Consider the following 15,712-nt stretch of genomic DNA (forward strand, 5'->3'; position numbering starts at 1 on the left):
TATTCCTTGTCCTCTACATATAGGCGCAAATTATGTTCCACAATCCCCCTGTGGGGGCGCAATATAAAAACCTCGCAGTTGTTCTTTTGTGTATGTAGTTCTTTGAGCGATACATAGACACGTTGGCTTGTTTGAAAAGTGCAAAGGGCGCACTACGGACAAACTAGCTGCGAATGTGAAAGGGCACAGCACATGGTTCTATGTGGTTCCTGGAGTTGATCAACCGTATAAACATAAAGTATTAGAGCCATTTGGCCCTCACCTACTGTTCATAAACTTAGGTTGCTCACGAGCAAGATGTAACGCTAGGTTGGAACTTGGCCAGGTGTCGATAGCAAATTAGGTGTTTTGTTTTGTGCTCCAATCGCTCGGTTTCATAACTTGCGCTATCTCCCGAATAAGAGCCTCAAGTCACGTCCAAAGTATGGAATCTGGTAAGCCGAATATTTTGTCCTACCGCGTTCAGTTCAATATTCTTCGTCAGGAACTAGCTTACGTACTACCTGTGCAGAATAAGTAATTTAGTACATTGTGTTTTGAATAGCGATCACCTGGATTTCGTTTGTTGTGGTAGCTTCAGTAATCGCATAATTTGTCAGGTTAGGTGATGTGTTATAAATTAATTCACTGATAGTCCTAAATTAAGATGTGCATTTATTCACTGAAACGAAACTATTTGTAGAATATTTAATTAAAATACAAAGCCGCTAATTAAGTTAATTATTAAGTCAAACATGCAATTTGTTAACGTGTTGTAAGAATAATAGTATGCAAGCACAACAGTGTGATATTGTTAACAGTTGCGCTCACAAGTGTGACTGTATAGACTGGTACTTTTTTACCACTCACAACTTGGCTGTTTACTGATTTGTTTTAAACCAACGAAGCTTTAATCATAATCAAGCAAATGTTTATCCTCACATCACTGTGCTTGTTATTCTAGAGTTGTGGCTGAGCTGTGAGAAGACTGCCGTGCTCCAGGGAGGGTTTCTACTGGCGGAGAAGCTATCTGGTGCTGGGAAGCTGTCTGACCTCAGGAAGGAGGACTGGGCGACAGTGGGTCACCCTGTCCGGCAGGCCGTCATTAGCATCTGTGGAGAAGGTCGTGGGGGCAGCCAAGACCAAGTCCTCTGGAGAAAGAGGATCGTCTGTGTCCTGTGGCGCAAGCTACTGGAAACGGAAGACGGGAAGGACATTGACTCCGCGTGGAGAGAGAGCCCTTTTTTCTCAGTGCAGAACGCCCTCCCCCAGGTCAGCCGCGTGGTGCTGTACGAGTTGATCAAGTCGACGGGCTTCTCCCAAGTGTATGTCGAGTTGCTGCTGTGCTTCCCGGAGGCGGGCCTGTGCTCAGAGCTGGCTAGGCTGGCCAAGCACATCGTAGCCGAAAACACAAAGGAGGACACTGAGCTCCTCCTAGACGTGTGGTGGGACTTGTGGAAGGCCCGTGGCGGGCAGGAGCACGCCCTGGATCAGCTCTTTGCGTCGCAGTGCGGCAGCTACGCAACGCCCCGCTCTCAGCGCTCACGCCAGGCCACCCAGAACGTCGAGCCTGGTCCGCGGCAATCTCGGACCTTCCCTTGTGTGCAGTCCATCCTGTTCAGTGCAATTGAGGCAGTTAATCATGACGCGCTGTCCTTGGACGTGTGTCGTTTTGCCCTGTCCGTCTCCCTGGACACGTTCTACACGTCGTTCTTGCTCGACCGCGCGGAGGACGGCAGCCCCGAGCAGTATCTTCAGAGCCTTTCGAGGGCGGTGTGCGTGAGACGACGGCAAGCTGGCCCGGAGGGCCGCGACTTGACGGAGATCATCAGAGAGGCACAGCGAGAGCTCGCCGCCACACGCAGACCGGCGCGGTTCAGGCCGCACAGCGTGACTCTGATGGACGCCGTGCGTACCGTCTCGACCATTTGCCGGGCCTGGGGGGAGCGGGGGCTGTTGAAGGTGCCGGAAAGTGACGCTCCCCGTGAAAATGTCCTCGGTCTGGCGGGGAGTTTGCGCCGAGTAATCGGAGCCGTGGAGGAAGGCACAGCAACCGAGGCGCTGACTGAAGCCGAGAGGCGGGACGTGGATGAAATGTGTCGTACTTTGAGGGACCTTGCAGAGTCCCTTCCTGTCCCCGACCTCCAGTGTGACTCTGTGGACATGGCCCATGTAGCTGTTGCCGTCATCGATCAGCGTCTAGACCGATACCAAGATATCGTTTGTGTGTTTGCCTCTGAATTAAATTGGGCTTTAAGTGGCAATGAGTGGATTAACTGCCTGAAGAGAAATAAAGACGCCTTTCTGCACAAAGACCTGGTTCTGAAGTTAATCTCCGTCCTAGTGGCCAAATGCCAAATGAACACGGATATCGTGCAGTGTAAACTGCTGAAGGAAATTATTTTGGATGTTTTCTCTGAGCTTCCACTACCAGGCAAGAATGAGAGCCTGGCTGCAGTGCTTGGTTCCTGGGGAAACGGTGGGCTGAACGGGACTCTGCCCCTTGCCATGTCTGAGGGCTTCAGTGAGGAGCTAAACTTGTCTTTCAACAGCCTCATTCAGAGTCGGGCAGAGTCCGGCTTGGGCCTTGCGGTGTCTGCCGTGGCCCGGGTTGCCCTACAGGACCCTGAAGCCACCCTGAGCAGATGCTGTCATATGGCTGTCATGAACCTGGGAGCTGAAGCTCTCCTGGCCCAAGTCCTCCAGCAGCTTCCTGGGCTGATTTATCCCCAGGGCTCCGGTGCAGAGGGGCGGAGCCTGGCTCGTGGGGGGCTGCTGTGCAGCTGTCTACAGGAGGCGGTTCAGGGCAAGCTGGCTACACCCCAAGAGGAGGGGCAGTTCCTCAACTTCCTTGCCGCCTTAATGAATTTCAAGGTGGTGGCGAGCGAGACCGAAGAGGAAGAGCTGAGTTTGTTGCCCCCCGAAAATGTGGTTTGTTCCTTTGTCCTGCCTTACCTTACCGCCTCTTCCCCTCACTCCTGTAGCTTGGAACTGTGCCTGCAGGTGCTTCACTCTGCCCTGAAGCAGGGAGAACGCATCGGCTCTGCTCATTGGCTGATGAGCTGCAGCCCTTTCCCCCTCCTCGCTGCTCTCTGTCAACTCCTGAATGACAGCTACGCCTGTTGGGAGGAGCCAGTGGAGGGCAGCCGTTACGTGTCGATTGAGTCAAAGGAGCTGCTCATTGGTGCTCTGAAGGTGATTGACGGGTTGGTTGGCAGGGAGGTGGCTGCAGCCCCTGGCGTCTGGTCTAGAGCAGTCTTCTGGCTCCACAGTAAACTGGAAGGGCTCGACTGGACCGTCTACTTTCATCTGAGGTCGATCTTGGGCGGGCACTTCAAGAACGAGGGTCCATGTTCCCTGTTTGCCGTGTGTGAGCTGTCGGAACGGGAGTGGTCTGGGCTGGAGCTGCTCCAGTACGGCCAGGGCACGGGCCTTCTGGCCTGGGTGGAGTGTTGCTGCATGCCTGGCCTACGTGAGACCATGCTGAGCGGCCTGGCTCTGGACCAGAGCTGCCCGGACCAGGTCACCATGTTCGGCAAGGGCCTCCTGGTGGCGGTGACGCAGACGCTGCCCTGGCGCACCCCTGAGGAGTGGCGGACGCTGCTGGGCGCGCTGAGGCAGCTGCTGGAGTCCGGCCGGCTCTACGCGCCGTACTCCCTGGAGTACGTGGACTTCCTCCCGCTGCTCGACCTCCGACCTTTCGCCTGCGAGCTCCGCCTGTCCGCGCTGCTGCTGCGCGTCTTCCAGCTGCTGTGCGGGGCGAGCTGCGAGGGCTGGCTGCCGGCGCGGGGCTGGGCGCACGCGGGGCAGCTCTACGCCGCCGCCGTCCGCGAGACCATCGCCTCCGTGAAGGGGAAGCTCCCCGTCCCGCCGCCCGCTCTCCCCAGCGGCGCGAGCGCCGGGCAGGAAGGCCTGTTCGTTCTGGCCCAGCTCTTCTGCCACGTGCTGCACGTCCTGGTGATGCTGCCGGGCGGCGCCGAGCCCCTCTTCCTGTGCGCCCTCGAGACGCTGACTCTGTACCAGTCGCTGACGGCCGCGTATCCCGCCAGCAGCTCCAGCCTGAACCGTAAAAACACGAAACACTTCTTCGCCACCCTCACGGCCAACCTGGAGAGTGCGGACATGAGGGCTGCCCTGAGTCAAAAGATTGCCCAGCTGTGAACCGTTTTCTGAACATGAGTTTATTAAGTGAAAATGAATTCCCATGGAAAAATTATGACAAAATTATGATAAGCCCCTGCTTTTGTCATTTTTCTGGTTGTGTAACAACCGGTTAAACAGGTTATTTAACTGACACAAAAAAATGGTTTTCTTCTTCGTTTGGAATGTGTACATATGTGCATGTATTCAAGATCCAAAACATTTCCATTCAGTCAAAAACGAAACACTGTTATCATGACACAATTGGTTAGATCATTTTAATTTTAGGCTTCTGCACTAAAATCAGAATATTGATTTTACAGCCGAAGTATTCAAATGAACTCCTCAAACGAGACCTTTACCCTTATTAGATCAGCCACAGCACACTGCTCTTTTGCCCTATATACACAGTATCTGCCAGTTTTTAAAATAACAGACTGTCACCACCACCCATTGATCCTTGCATCCATTGAGAGGGGGGGTTGTGCTTTGATGTTGTCAGTGACGTGTCAACAGTTTCATTGGCATGAGTTTGTCAGTAAACTTTTGGTTGGGGGCTTTGTAAAAACCCTACTTGGGCTTTCATAGAATTGACTTGTTTACAGATATTTTTAATAAGTGGTCTAAATCGAAATGGAAAGGGAAAGCTTCAGAACATGTGCTTCAGAGCACTTTGGCATATGTCACCCATTCTTGTGTACAAATTATTTCATTTGTTGATGCATCTTATTGGCCTGTGTGATTTCAGTTGTCACTTCTCTCAGTGAAGGTTTTTTCTTTCTTTTTTACTTTGCATGTAAAGCTTTTTACTGTTTTACAATTGGCTTAAATAAATTGTTTCTGAAATTATTCCATTGGTGGTCTTTAGTTCTCTGTTGAGAACACTTATGTTGAATACCTATATACTGAATTGACAACATTATGCAAATGCATTACATTTTTACCGTCAAACTCATTGTTCTACCCTGAAGGACACCGACCACATGTTCCAGTCTAGTGTGTGTCTGTAGTAACCTGAGACGCCAATCCCTGGGGGCAATGCCTGACTGAATGACAACAGAAGATGAAGAATGCAGAATAAAATTCCCCCCCAGTAAAATATTACCGTTGGCATGAATTGGGGGCCTCAATCTATTTAACATAACTAAAATTGAGAGCGACCGTTCTGATTTCTGTGGCAATAGTGATCGTGAAGTGGGGAGTGGGGGGGTTACAATTCCGCCCAGTAAATCCCAAGTAGTCTGAACGCGGTCGCGGGGATCGTCTAGTCTGACTTGGGCTCTTGACTTTTCGGCCGGGCCTTCCGCAGGTAGAGGCGACGAGCCTTCCAGCACAGCAGCGTGAACCAGTACAGCTGCGGCGCCAGGATGCAGAGGTTCCCCAGGTTGCAGCACAGCGGCAGGTGGAAGGGGACGCGGTGGAAGGGGATGTCGGCGTGCCGCCCGTACGCCCAGTACATGTAGGGGAAGAGCGCGATGCGGCACGTGAAGAAGGTCAGCAGCACCAGCACGCCGTTCACCACGTGCAGCCAGCTGTCCTGCAGCCTCAGCTTGGGGCAGAACGAGAACAGTCGGGGTTGTTATGACATTATTTCGCATTCGGCAGACGCTCTTATCCAGAGCGATGTACAGTTGATTAGACTAAGCAGGAGACGATCCTCCCCTGGAGCAATGCAGGGTTAAGGGGCCTTGCTCAAGGGCCCAACGGCTGTGCCGGATCTTATTGCGACTACACCGGGGATCGAAACACCGATCTTGCGTGTCGCAGTCATTTACCTTAACCACTATGCTACAGGCCGCCCTAAACACTACAAAACCTAAACCTTTCACCAGTGGAAATTAAAGGTACAATAGGTAAAAGTTTTGTGTTAAAACATTGTTTCAAGACCTTTGTAAATCCCTTCCGATCATTGAAAAAGGCTCACTGACATGATGACTTGCCCTCTGCCTGTGTTTTATAGTCCTTAAATTCGGGTTTCAAAATATTCAGGTGACGGGCTGGCACTGTACCAAAACGTTGTATAGTTGTACGATAATTCAAGCTCATTGGTTGAAAATGGGTTCTAATTGTCACAGCCAATGGCGTTTCAACATCGGCGCGTTCACAGAGAAGGGGTGGGACAAGCAGTGTTGTCTGAAAATACCTATTGTACCTTTAAACTTAATGTTAAAAATGTTTTCAACCTGCTGTACACAAAGTTGCTTAGTGCACCTGTAAGGAATTGCTAAAAAAAAAAAAAACATCTGCATACCAGATCACTGGTGCATAAATTAAGTTACAATTGTAACATTATTTTGGTTGAAGGTACAATTGGTAATTTCAGACTTCTAACGGTCAAGAGAGGAATAGCAGCAACAAACACCTTCAAACCACAACACTGTTTATCCCTCCCTCTTCTCTGTAAACGCGCTGACGTTGAAACGCCATTGGCTGTGGCAATTAAAACCAATTTTCAACTAATGAACTTGAATTATTGTACAGTTATACAATGTTTTGGTACAGGGAGGGAGGTCAAATGTATATTTTTAAACCCAAACACAGGCAGAGGGTGAGTCAACATGTCAGCGAGCCTTTTTCGATGATAGGAAGGGATTTACAATGGTCTTGTAACAATGTTTTTACACAAAAATTATTATATTTATTATATATATATTATTATTATATATATTATAGATATTATTATAATTATTATTATATTATACCTTTAAAGAAAAAGGTCACATATCTTAAAGCTGATTCAAGAAGGTAAGTCAAAAAGCCCCACTCTACAGTGGCATCACAACAGTATGCTGGAGCTGGGGCAGTGGGTGTCTCTGTGCAGTGCGAGACTGATTTTTACCTGCATTAGGATCCTCCCGAGACAAACGAAAGGAGTACTAAACTCCGTAGTGAAGAGACAGCCAACGAAGAAGTCTCCCAGATCCCTCCTGAAGAACTGGCAAACAAAAATCGCACTTATTGTGAGACGTTTCGCCAGCTTACTACATGTACTGTGACGAAAGGATTGAGGTCTACTATGGCTCGCAGGATAGCTTGACGGTGTGTGCACTCAGCTTTGTTCAATCGTAACACAAAAAGATAAATGCCTTGAACTCAGTAAATAACCATCAGTATTTCTCTCACCAGTGTGATGGGTAGAAAGACGGTCAGCAGCGCCACGTGATGAAGAATCAGCAGGAAGTCCTTGTGGAGGAAAGCCTTGACCGTGTGGAGGGAGTGGTTTTGATAGTCCACATGCCCTTTAACCCGGTGATTAAAGTAATGGCTCAGGTACATGGCATAAATGTCGTAAGACATATAGGGAATGCCGAACCACACAAAAGCAGTGGACAGCCAGTGTCTTGAGAAAGTTGAGGGAGAGGGAAAGGGGGAGAGAGAGAGAGAGAGAGAGAGGTTACCTGAAGCCTCATTACAAGAAATGTCTTCACACACATGGAATGGAACTTGTACAAAGCTTTTTTCTACTCCAGATTTTTTCCATCTGACACAAAATAAAAATACAGTTAAAATAGTGGAGCTGTGGGTTTCATTTTCCTGCATCATTCTGAAGAAGCCACAGAGTGGCAGGCCTGTGAAATGGGTGGAGCTCCAGCATTTTTATTTTAGTCTAACTGCACCCTGCATGCGTTAGATGCAGTGACAGGTTGGCATGTGGAGGCATGAGGATGCAAAGGCAGTCCTTATCCCTTCTGCTTCAGGATCACAGACTGATTCGTGAGGATCATAGACTCTAAAATTGTACATTGATTGGGTGGTACACAAAGAATCATAAATTATTAACGTAACACTCCATGAGTTTTAATGTGACATTTTAGGATTATTGGTGTAGGAATCTAAAAATAACTGCTTGCTATGTATGGGACATTCTCAGGAAAACATGCCATTTTCTTTCAATATTTCAGGGAGAACACCAGCAAACTGCTTCCTAATCACAGGTCAGGACAAAATACCGCAAAAAAAAATGTCAAGAAAAGTTGAAAAAAAAAAAAAAAGTATTAGCAAATAATGGCTGTTTTTCATTATAATACACTCACATATGTCCCCAGTGATCATCACTACATTTCCATTGGATATGTTCAATGGACAATGTTCACTTTTGACCAAACTTTTGCTCTTTAATGCATGTAAATATTTAAATGTCCTGTTACAGTGGAAATGATCTTCAAATCTTTGGAAGAACATGATTAAAAAGAGGTAAGCTTACTTTGTTCCATTTGATGCCGATTTGAGCTTGTCAAGCTGAACTTTGTAACATTCAACCCCGCCAAATGTTTTCCACTTGATGGGGGTGAAGGGGGTGTCACCTCTCTACATTTTCTTTTGAGATTTTATGAAATTATGGAAGTGCTTTCATGTGAAAAACATGTAAGAAATGAAATTGCACAAGGCCAGAGTTTGCATTATGAAATGATATTTCTATGATTTTTTTTTCTCCTGAGATTGCAATGCCAAAAAGGCACATTTTCCCGAGACTGTCCCATAAACATATCAGAAAACAGTCATTTGGTAATTTGAGTATACTGGGTACTCCTATTCATAAACTCAAATGTCTTTGCACCAAGCCACCCCCCAAACAACCGCAGAATTAATTTACACCAAGCGGTCGGTTACCCCTGAACAACAGCCCGGCTCCTCCTCCTCCACCCATAACAAGCGCTACAAAAACGGTGAAATATCCAAACCTCAGGGGCGACATGGCTCAGGCAGTAAGAGCAGTCGCCTGGCAGTCGGAGGGCTGCCGGTTCGATACCCTGCCTGGGCTGTGTTGAAGTGTCCCTGAGCAAGACACCTAAACCCCAAATGCTCCTGACAAGCTGGTCGGCGCCTTGCATGGCAGCCAATCACTATATCTGACGCTGTATAAATGCCATTTACCATTTAGTACTGGCAATAGCTAAATTACCACAAGCAACAGGCTTTCTTTTTCTTTTCATTTTTTCATCCTAAAAAAAAAAATGTTTTGCACTTCTCAAGGTTTCCTTTCCATAATTATCTACGTGAGTGAATAATATCTGTGCAGAGATTCGGTATGCCATTTACTTTGTTCGTTGTTGTGCTGTCATTAGACAAACCCACGTACCTGTCAGTCATCACATTTTTGCACGATGCAATTATGACAAACCCAGCGGACGAGGCCAAGATTCCATGGAGGGCGGACACCAGCCTTATGGAGAAAGGGAACGTGAAAAGGGACAATAAATACACAGTGGTGGCTGCTGTAATGCTTGGCAGCCCAGACATCTTTATACACCTTTCTTTCTTTTTTGGAACCAAAATGTCCAAGCAGGATTTCAAAATTCCTTTAGATTTCCCATATTGTACACCTTTCCAGTGTTTCGTTTTTTGATTTTATTCCTGATATCCATAAGAAGACACTGTTGTGGTTTTGAGTACCAAAATGAGGGTGGGGGGTCTCATGGGGAACCAAAATGAGGGTGGGGGGTCTCATGGGGAACCAAAACGGTGAACCCACCAATTTAAAACCACTATAATTTTGCATGCATATGTCCCCGTGCAGAACAGCAGAATACAAGTGAGGCTACAGCCTTATGAATAATATTTATACTGTGTAGAGGGATACATTGCTTGGGTCTAACATAAGCAGCCTTGTGATGATACATTTTACCCACTCTGGAGAGAGATTAGTCTCAATATTATTCACAAATGTGCGTAACATGATCCACAAATACGCGACGATTGAAAAATGTGTTTTATTTATCCCACACACAAATATCTCTCAACATGTGTATTGTGCCTTCTGAATTGTACAAATGCATGCATGTTTGTATATGAAGAGCAGAAATTCAGTGTCAAAATTCCGCGTGTATTTTTTGCAATAACCCAGTCTCAAATGTAAAATCTGCATTTGCGGATCAAGTGATACGCGTGCATTCAGTGACGTGAGTTGTAAGTTTCGATGCATGTAGCGAGAAGAAGGGTGAACTGTGGCCACGCTTTCGGGTGACTTGAGGACACTCAGAGTTTGGCAATGATACCGGGGCGTACCGAGGATTTAAAAAACCAACCTATCGCGGGGATGCAAAAAATAAAAAAATAAAAAAATGGAATGTGGGGTATGATGAAATCAAATACGAAGTTCAAAATCAAAAAATAAAAAATCGAGTTGGCATATTTTATGTAGTGATTAGAGGCAATCTAAGGTTTTTAATTTGTGATATATTATAGTATGTATAGTATATTATGTACTATATTATTAGGCGCTTTGGATAACGGCGCTATATAAATGCAGACCCCCCCCCCCCCCCCATGACATGATGCATAGCTATAAATAACTATATTTTGTTTGATATTCTTGTTGGTCAGAAACGTAGCCTACTATATGTCTTAGTTTCAGATGAACATTTTTGTGGTGAAAAGGTCCGCTAAACGCCGTCTATGTGTTGAGGTGAAAACCCGGCTAACTTACATTTGAAGAGTGAAATTTTTCCAGCTGACTAGGACAAAGGCTATAGGCACTGATATTAACCAGTCAGTTTATGTCAACGTCCTATCCTTGACGTCTCGGTTCTGGCTTTTGCTCACAGGATTTGCCAAATGTTTAGCTACTTAGCAACAGTATTGTTAAGCTGTTAAAAAGCTTGTGAAACTGCTCGTAGCTGAAAACTTTAGCGCATTTCTGACACTTCCGCCATATTCGCATTATCAAAACAAAAGTTTAGATCGGTAGGCAGCATAGTTATAAAAGCACGTCTACAAATGTTTGACTTACCTCTCGCTAACGAATACAACATCGGCTTCGGTCCACTGTTTGAAAGTACGTGAGAGAACTTTCCTAAGTAAAGAGAATACTCCAGGAAAGGCAAGGACGCCGCAAGATAGCGCACGCAACATTGCGCTACACGCGTTTCCAGACTGGCTGCAAGAAATAACTGATTATTTGGCTATTATTAGCATTAATGCTAGCCTAATTCTGACACACTGTCAGCAGCAGGTCGTTATATAGATTCCAGCGTTCATTTGATTCTATCTGCGCGATTGTCTAGTGCGCATAGCAAAACAACAATACACCCTCAGCGTCATCAGCATATTGGAGAGTACGCCGTAAATGGTACTTCCCATCAGTTCATACGACATCTCTCGCATTTTAGGAATAACCTTAATATACACTAATACACTAATAAAGCGTGCTAAACCTACACCGCAGACCAAGTTAATGCTTCTAATTTATCTTCCATGTAGGCTACATTCATTTGCATTTGACGCTTTATTGACTCACTTCATTGCGATACTGAGCTCACTTGGCTATATTAAGTTATATACAATAACATTATCCAGTAGTTAATTTCACGAAACAAACTAATAAAAATACTGGTTTGGTACAGTAGCCTATTGGTAGCCTGCAGCGTGGGCAGAAGCAACAATTTTGACCGAAGTTATGTTCGATTGATATTCGATATTCAGACATGGTGTACATTTCAGTAAATCTTTATTTCCGGCATCAGTGTTCTTCAGACTCCTTGTATTGACACAAAAGAAGTGAGCATACGTTTCACAGACATTATTTCTTATATCCTTGCTTTTGGTTGAAAGTGCACAGGGAAAAATACCCGCGAAACGCACGGCAAATATAAGCAATTGCTAACGGAAGCGTTCAGCGGGGCGTTCATTTAGGGACCTTCACACAAGTGCATGATGACTACAAAACGGGAAAACTAGGTCACGTCTGTTGTTTTGCATTAACGTAACAAATCAATTTTATGTAATTAATTTGCCTACAAAAGAGCACATTTTCAAATATAAAAACCTGTTTTCAATGGCTTTGTAACGTTGACATGCAGTTCCATATACAGTATGTTCCACTTAACCCCCTAAGTATCGCCCCTATCTTGACACAAGCCTGACGCTTCTTATGAGCTATAAAATACTGAATTTTGCTTACTAAACTATCCAACACTTTTCATCCTGAAAAAGTGTTTGCATTTCCCCTTGCCTGCCACCCTCCCCCTACCTTTCTGTCTCAGCCTCCCTCTCATTGCACTCTCTTCAGGCAGTAACAGGTCAATAAGATCATAAAAACTAAGTACAATCATCACAATAATAACATCTTGTATACTAATATATTCATTGACGTCTATTGATTTATGTTTCTGTCAAATACCCAACCCCCATCAACACGTCAAAGACATTCCACAATTTCACATGCTATTTATTATTCAAAAGCAGCCTGGCTCCTTATTAATATGCTTACTGAATAATAATACAATATTTCGACTGTCAACATTTTATGTTGTAAAACCTCAACCTTTTCTGGCATAAGAACAGTCTCTGCGTGAGTATTGAAAATGCTACGGTTTCGTTACGCAGATGAAAAAAGTGCTGTGTTCTTTTATGCAAGCATAACGAACTATACACCGGTGGAAAGCTAATGTCATTCGCTAAAATGCTTTTCTGTTGTGACTTCAATAACATGCCCGTAGGTTCTTTGTGCCGGACTCAGGGGGCACAAAGGATTCATGAGGGTACAGGAGAAAAAACCTTTAAACTCACGTTTACCCAAGAGCTTGCCAGACAGAAAATGTTTTATTTTTATCAATCGGGATCAGGCAAGAATGTAAATAATCACAGACAAAACGCGATAATAATAGTGATAATAATAATAGTCAACTGAGGTTTAATCATGCATTACAAGTGAGTGTATTTACAATATTTACAGTATTTATTGCGGACATTTTTGACTCAACGACACAATCAGTTACTCAAACAAACCTATTTGTACAAGCATACCAGACATACATAATCACATATCAGCCTAAATCATAATATTCAAGAAACAAAACATAAGGTACATGAGAATAAAGGCCTCTTCACATGCGCTCAACCGTCTCCAGCAGCTCTATGACTTGAGATTCATTGGCTCTGTCTTTGTTGTCGAAGACGTGATACCTGTTGCCACACTTCTCCAGCAGGCCGCTGAGGGCCACGCCCGTTTTTTGGATGTGCTGCACGACGCCCCTCCCCTTCAGCTTGTCCCCCCAAGTGAACAGCACTAACGTGCGCCCCCATGCGCGCTCTCCCAGGAGACCGAGGTGTTCCTCTGCCGCCGCCCGGTTCTTCTCCGTGAAGGCGTCCACCGGGATGGTGAGGAGGAAAGTCTGGGGCTCACGCGGGTGCAGGGAAGCGCTTCGCACGATCTCCGCCCTCACTCGCTCCCGATTGGCCAGCCCGTACTGACTCCAGCCCGGAGTGTCGGCCACCGCGACCCTCCTCCGGGCCACCGTGCCCCATCTCTCTGCGCAGCGCACGGTCTTCTTCCCGCTCTCAAACTCTCTCCTGCCCAGGATGGTGTTCCCAGCCGAGCTCTTCCCTGCCAATCTTCTGCCCAAAAGCACCAGGTTCAGCACAGAGCCACGGTCCGGTCCTGCTGTGGAAGAGCGTTTCTTCAGCATGACTGACTTTTCTAGAAACATATATGCTACAGGGCGGTCTGTAGGAACACTTTGTGGGCCAAAAGTAACTGCCCAAGATCCAAAGCACTTCCCCATCATCTGTGAGATGTGGTGTTACAGTTTGGACATGTAGGGCGGCCTGTAGCGTAGTGGTTAAGGTACGTGACTGGGACCCAGGTCCCTGGTTTGATCCCCGGTGTAGCCACAATAAGATCCACACAGTCGCTGGGCCCTTGAGCAAGGCCCTTAACCCTGTATTGCTCCAGGGAAGGATTGTCTCCTGCTTAGTCTAATCAACTGTACGTTGCGCTGGATAAGAGTGTCTGCCAAATAATGTAATGTAATATAATATGATAATATAAGGACAGGGCTTCCCCTGATCTTTTTGGGGCCCAAAGAAAATTTAAAATTTTTATGCGTTTAATTGCAGTAGTGGGTGGGGTGTATTTTCACTGCATCAGATCAGGGTTGAGTGCAGTGAAATGAGTGCTGTAATTGCTGCTAGTGCAAAATCTTGTTTGCATCAGAGATTGCAGAAAGAATTATTTTTTGGAAAACACCTTTTGTAGAAAACATTGAAAAACCTACACCCATCTAACTCAAAATGTTCTCACTATGTTGCTGGAATGCTTTGTCAGTGTAATAACATGGCTCTCACTCTACATTGCAGGGACAATGGCTGGACTGCAATACAGGTTTGCATAAGATGCGAGAGGGTCAAATTACTGTTTCTCCAGCACGGAAATGTCTACATATCTTTTCTGTGCCATTTCAAAGTTAGCCTTTAGGTTTACATTGGCCATTTTGTGTGTATGCATTACTACATATTAATATATACACTTTTTTTTGACTGATTACGTCTTCTGCTGCTGTAGCCTATCCACAAATTGGTTTGATGCGTTGTGTGTTCAGAGATGCTCTTCTGCATACCACTGTCATGTGTGGTTATTTCTGTTACTGTCACCTTCTTGTCAGCTTTGATCAGTCTGGCCAGTCTCTCATTAACGAGGCATTTCTGCCTACAAAACTCACTGGGTGCTTTTTGTTTTTCACACCATTCTCTGCAAACTCTACCATTCTGATGGTTGATGTGAATATTAACTGGAGCTTCTGACCTGTATCTGCATGATTGTATGCATTGCACTGCTGCCGCACAATTGGCTGATTAGATAATCGCATAAATAAGTAAGTGTACCAGTAAGTGTTCGTAATAAAGTGCTCAGTGAGTGTATGTACCATTTATCTTTTTTTTAAAATATTTATATTTATATATTTATATTACTGGCATTTGGCAGACACACTTATCCAGAGCGACGTACAGTTGATTAGACTAAGCAGGAGACAATCCTCCCCTGGAGCAATGCAGGGTTAAGGGCCTTGCTCAAGGGCTCAACGGCATGGATCTTATTGTGGCTACACTGGGATTAGAACCACCGACCTTGCGTGTCCCAGTCATTTACCTTAACCACTACGCTACAGACCGCCACATCAGCAGACATATTCCTAATACATTTAGGAATATTTAGACATATATCGGTTTTTCATTTCCCTGCTCGAGCCCTCGGGCCCAATGTCAGTGCTGTCTATCTGTAGAGCACAGTGGTGCCTTCTGAAGCTCACAGTAAGTCCACAGAGGACCACAAGTTATGTATGGGGGATCAGAATTTAGCAGAAGCCCGATGTTAAACGGCAATTTAATCAGCCCCTATCTCTGGACTGGCTGTATTGATATCCATGTGAAAGATAAGACGCTGTGTATTACAGGATACCTGGGTGCTAAGACTGAACTCACCTGTACGGAGCACTGCGGGTCTCTGGGTCTGCATCTCCATCCACGTCGGTAGTCTCTCACCCTCCTCCCTCTCCCTCCGTTCCCACCCCTCTCTCTCGTGTCGGACGAGAGCCCGAGTGGCGTTCGCTCTCCTCCCTTCCATCTCTTCCAGGATCTGCGCTATCAGAGCCTGTCCGTCTCTGCCGAGAACGCAGTGCCTGTTCCCGCACATTCCCACGAGCCCCTGGAGACACCGCCCGCCTCCGTCGACGTGCTCCTGGATCCTCCGCCCCCCCGTCCGGTCGCCGGGGTTGAACAGCACCACGGCGCGCGACCACACGGGACACCGGAGGCGCCCGACGTGCGTCCGCGCGGCTCCCCACTCCGCCAAGCCGAACTCCTTGGCCACGTCGAG

The 15,712-nt window shown here is 46.2% G+C and overlaps 3 protein-coding genes across 3 annotated transcripts; 1 reads left to right on the forward strand and 2 right to left on the reverse strand.

The window, feature by feature from the left end:
- The first annotated feature begins 131 nt into the window (after positions 1 to 131).
- On the forward strand, positions 132 to 4,968 carry gemin4 (gem (nuclear organelle) associated protein 4). The gene is made up of 2 exons (XM_061216850.1): positions 132 to 434; positions 944 to 4,968. The coding sequence occupies exons 1-2, from the start codon at positions 425 to 427 to the stop codon at positions 4,138 to 4,140; spliced, it is 3,207 nt and encodes a 1,068-aa protein (XP_061072834.1). The 5' UTR covers positions 132 to 424; the 3' UTR covers positions 4,141 to 4,968.
- On the reverse strand, positions 4,370 to 11,484 carry LOC133107726 (TLC domain-containing protein 3A-like). The gene is made up of 5 exons (XM_061216853.1): positions 10,850 to 11,484; positions 9,200 to 9,283; positions 7,243 to 7,459; positions 6,959 to 7,054; positions 4,370 to 5,668 (listed from the first exon to the last, which is right to left on the reverse strand). Exons 1-5 carry the CDS (start codon positions 10,969 to 10,971, stop codon positions 5,384 to 5,386), a joined length of 804 nt encoding a protein of 267 aa, XP_061072837.1. The 5' UTR covers positions 10,972 to 11,484; the 3' UTR covers positions 4,370 to 5,383.
- Positions 11,485 to 12,330: 846 nt separating this feature from the next.
- LOC133107233 (GTPase IMAP family member 4) lies at positions 12,331 to 15,361 on the reverse strand. The gene is made up of 2 exons (XM_061216191.1): positions 15,319 to 15,361; positions 12,331 to 13,501 (listed from the first exon to the last, which is right to left on the reverse strand). The coding sequence occupies exons 1-2, from the start codon at positions 15,356 to 15,358 to the stop codon at positions 12,945 to 12,947; spliced, it is 597 nt and encodes a 198-aa protein (XP_061072175.1). The 5' UTR covers positions 15,359 to 15,361; the 3' UTR covers positions 12,331 to 12,944.
- Positions 15,362 to 15,712: the final 351 nt, after the last annotated feature.

Source organism: Conger conger, chromosome 13 (assembly GCF_963514075.1).
Source record: "Conger conger chromosome 13, fConCon1.1, whole genome shotgun sequence".
NCBI classification, from domain to species: Eukaryota; Metazoa; Chordata; class Actinopteri; order Anguilliformes; family Congridae; genus Conger; species Conger conger.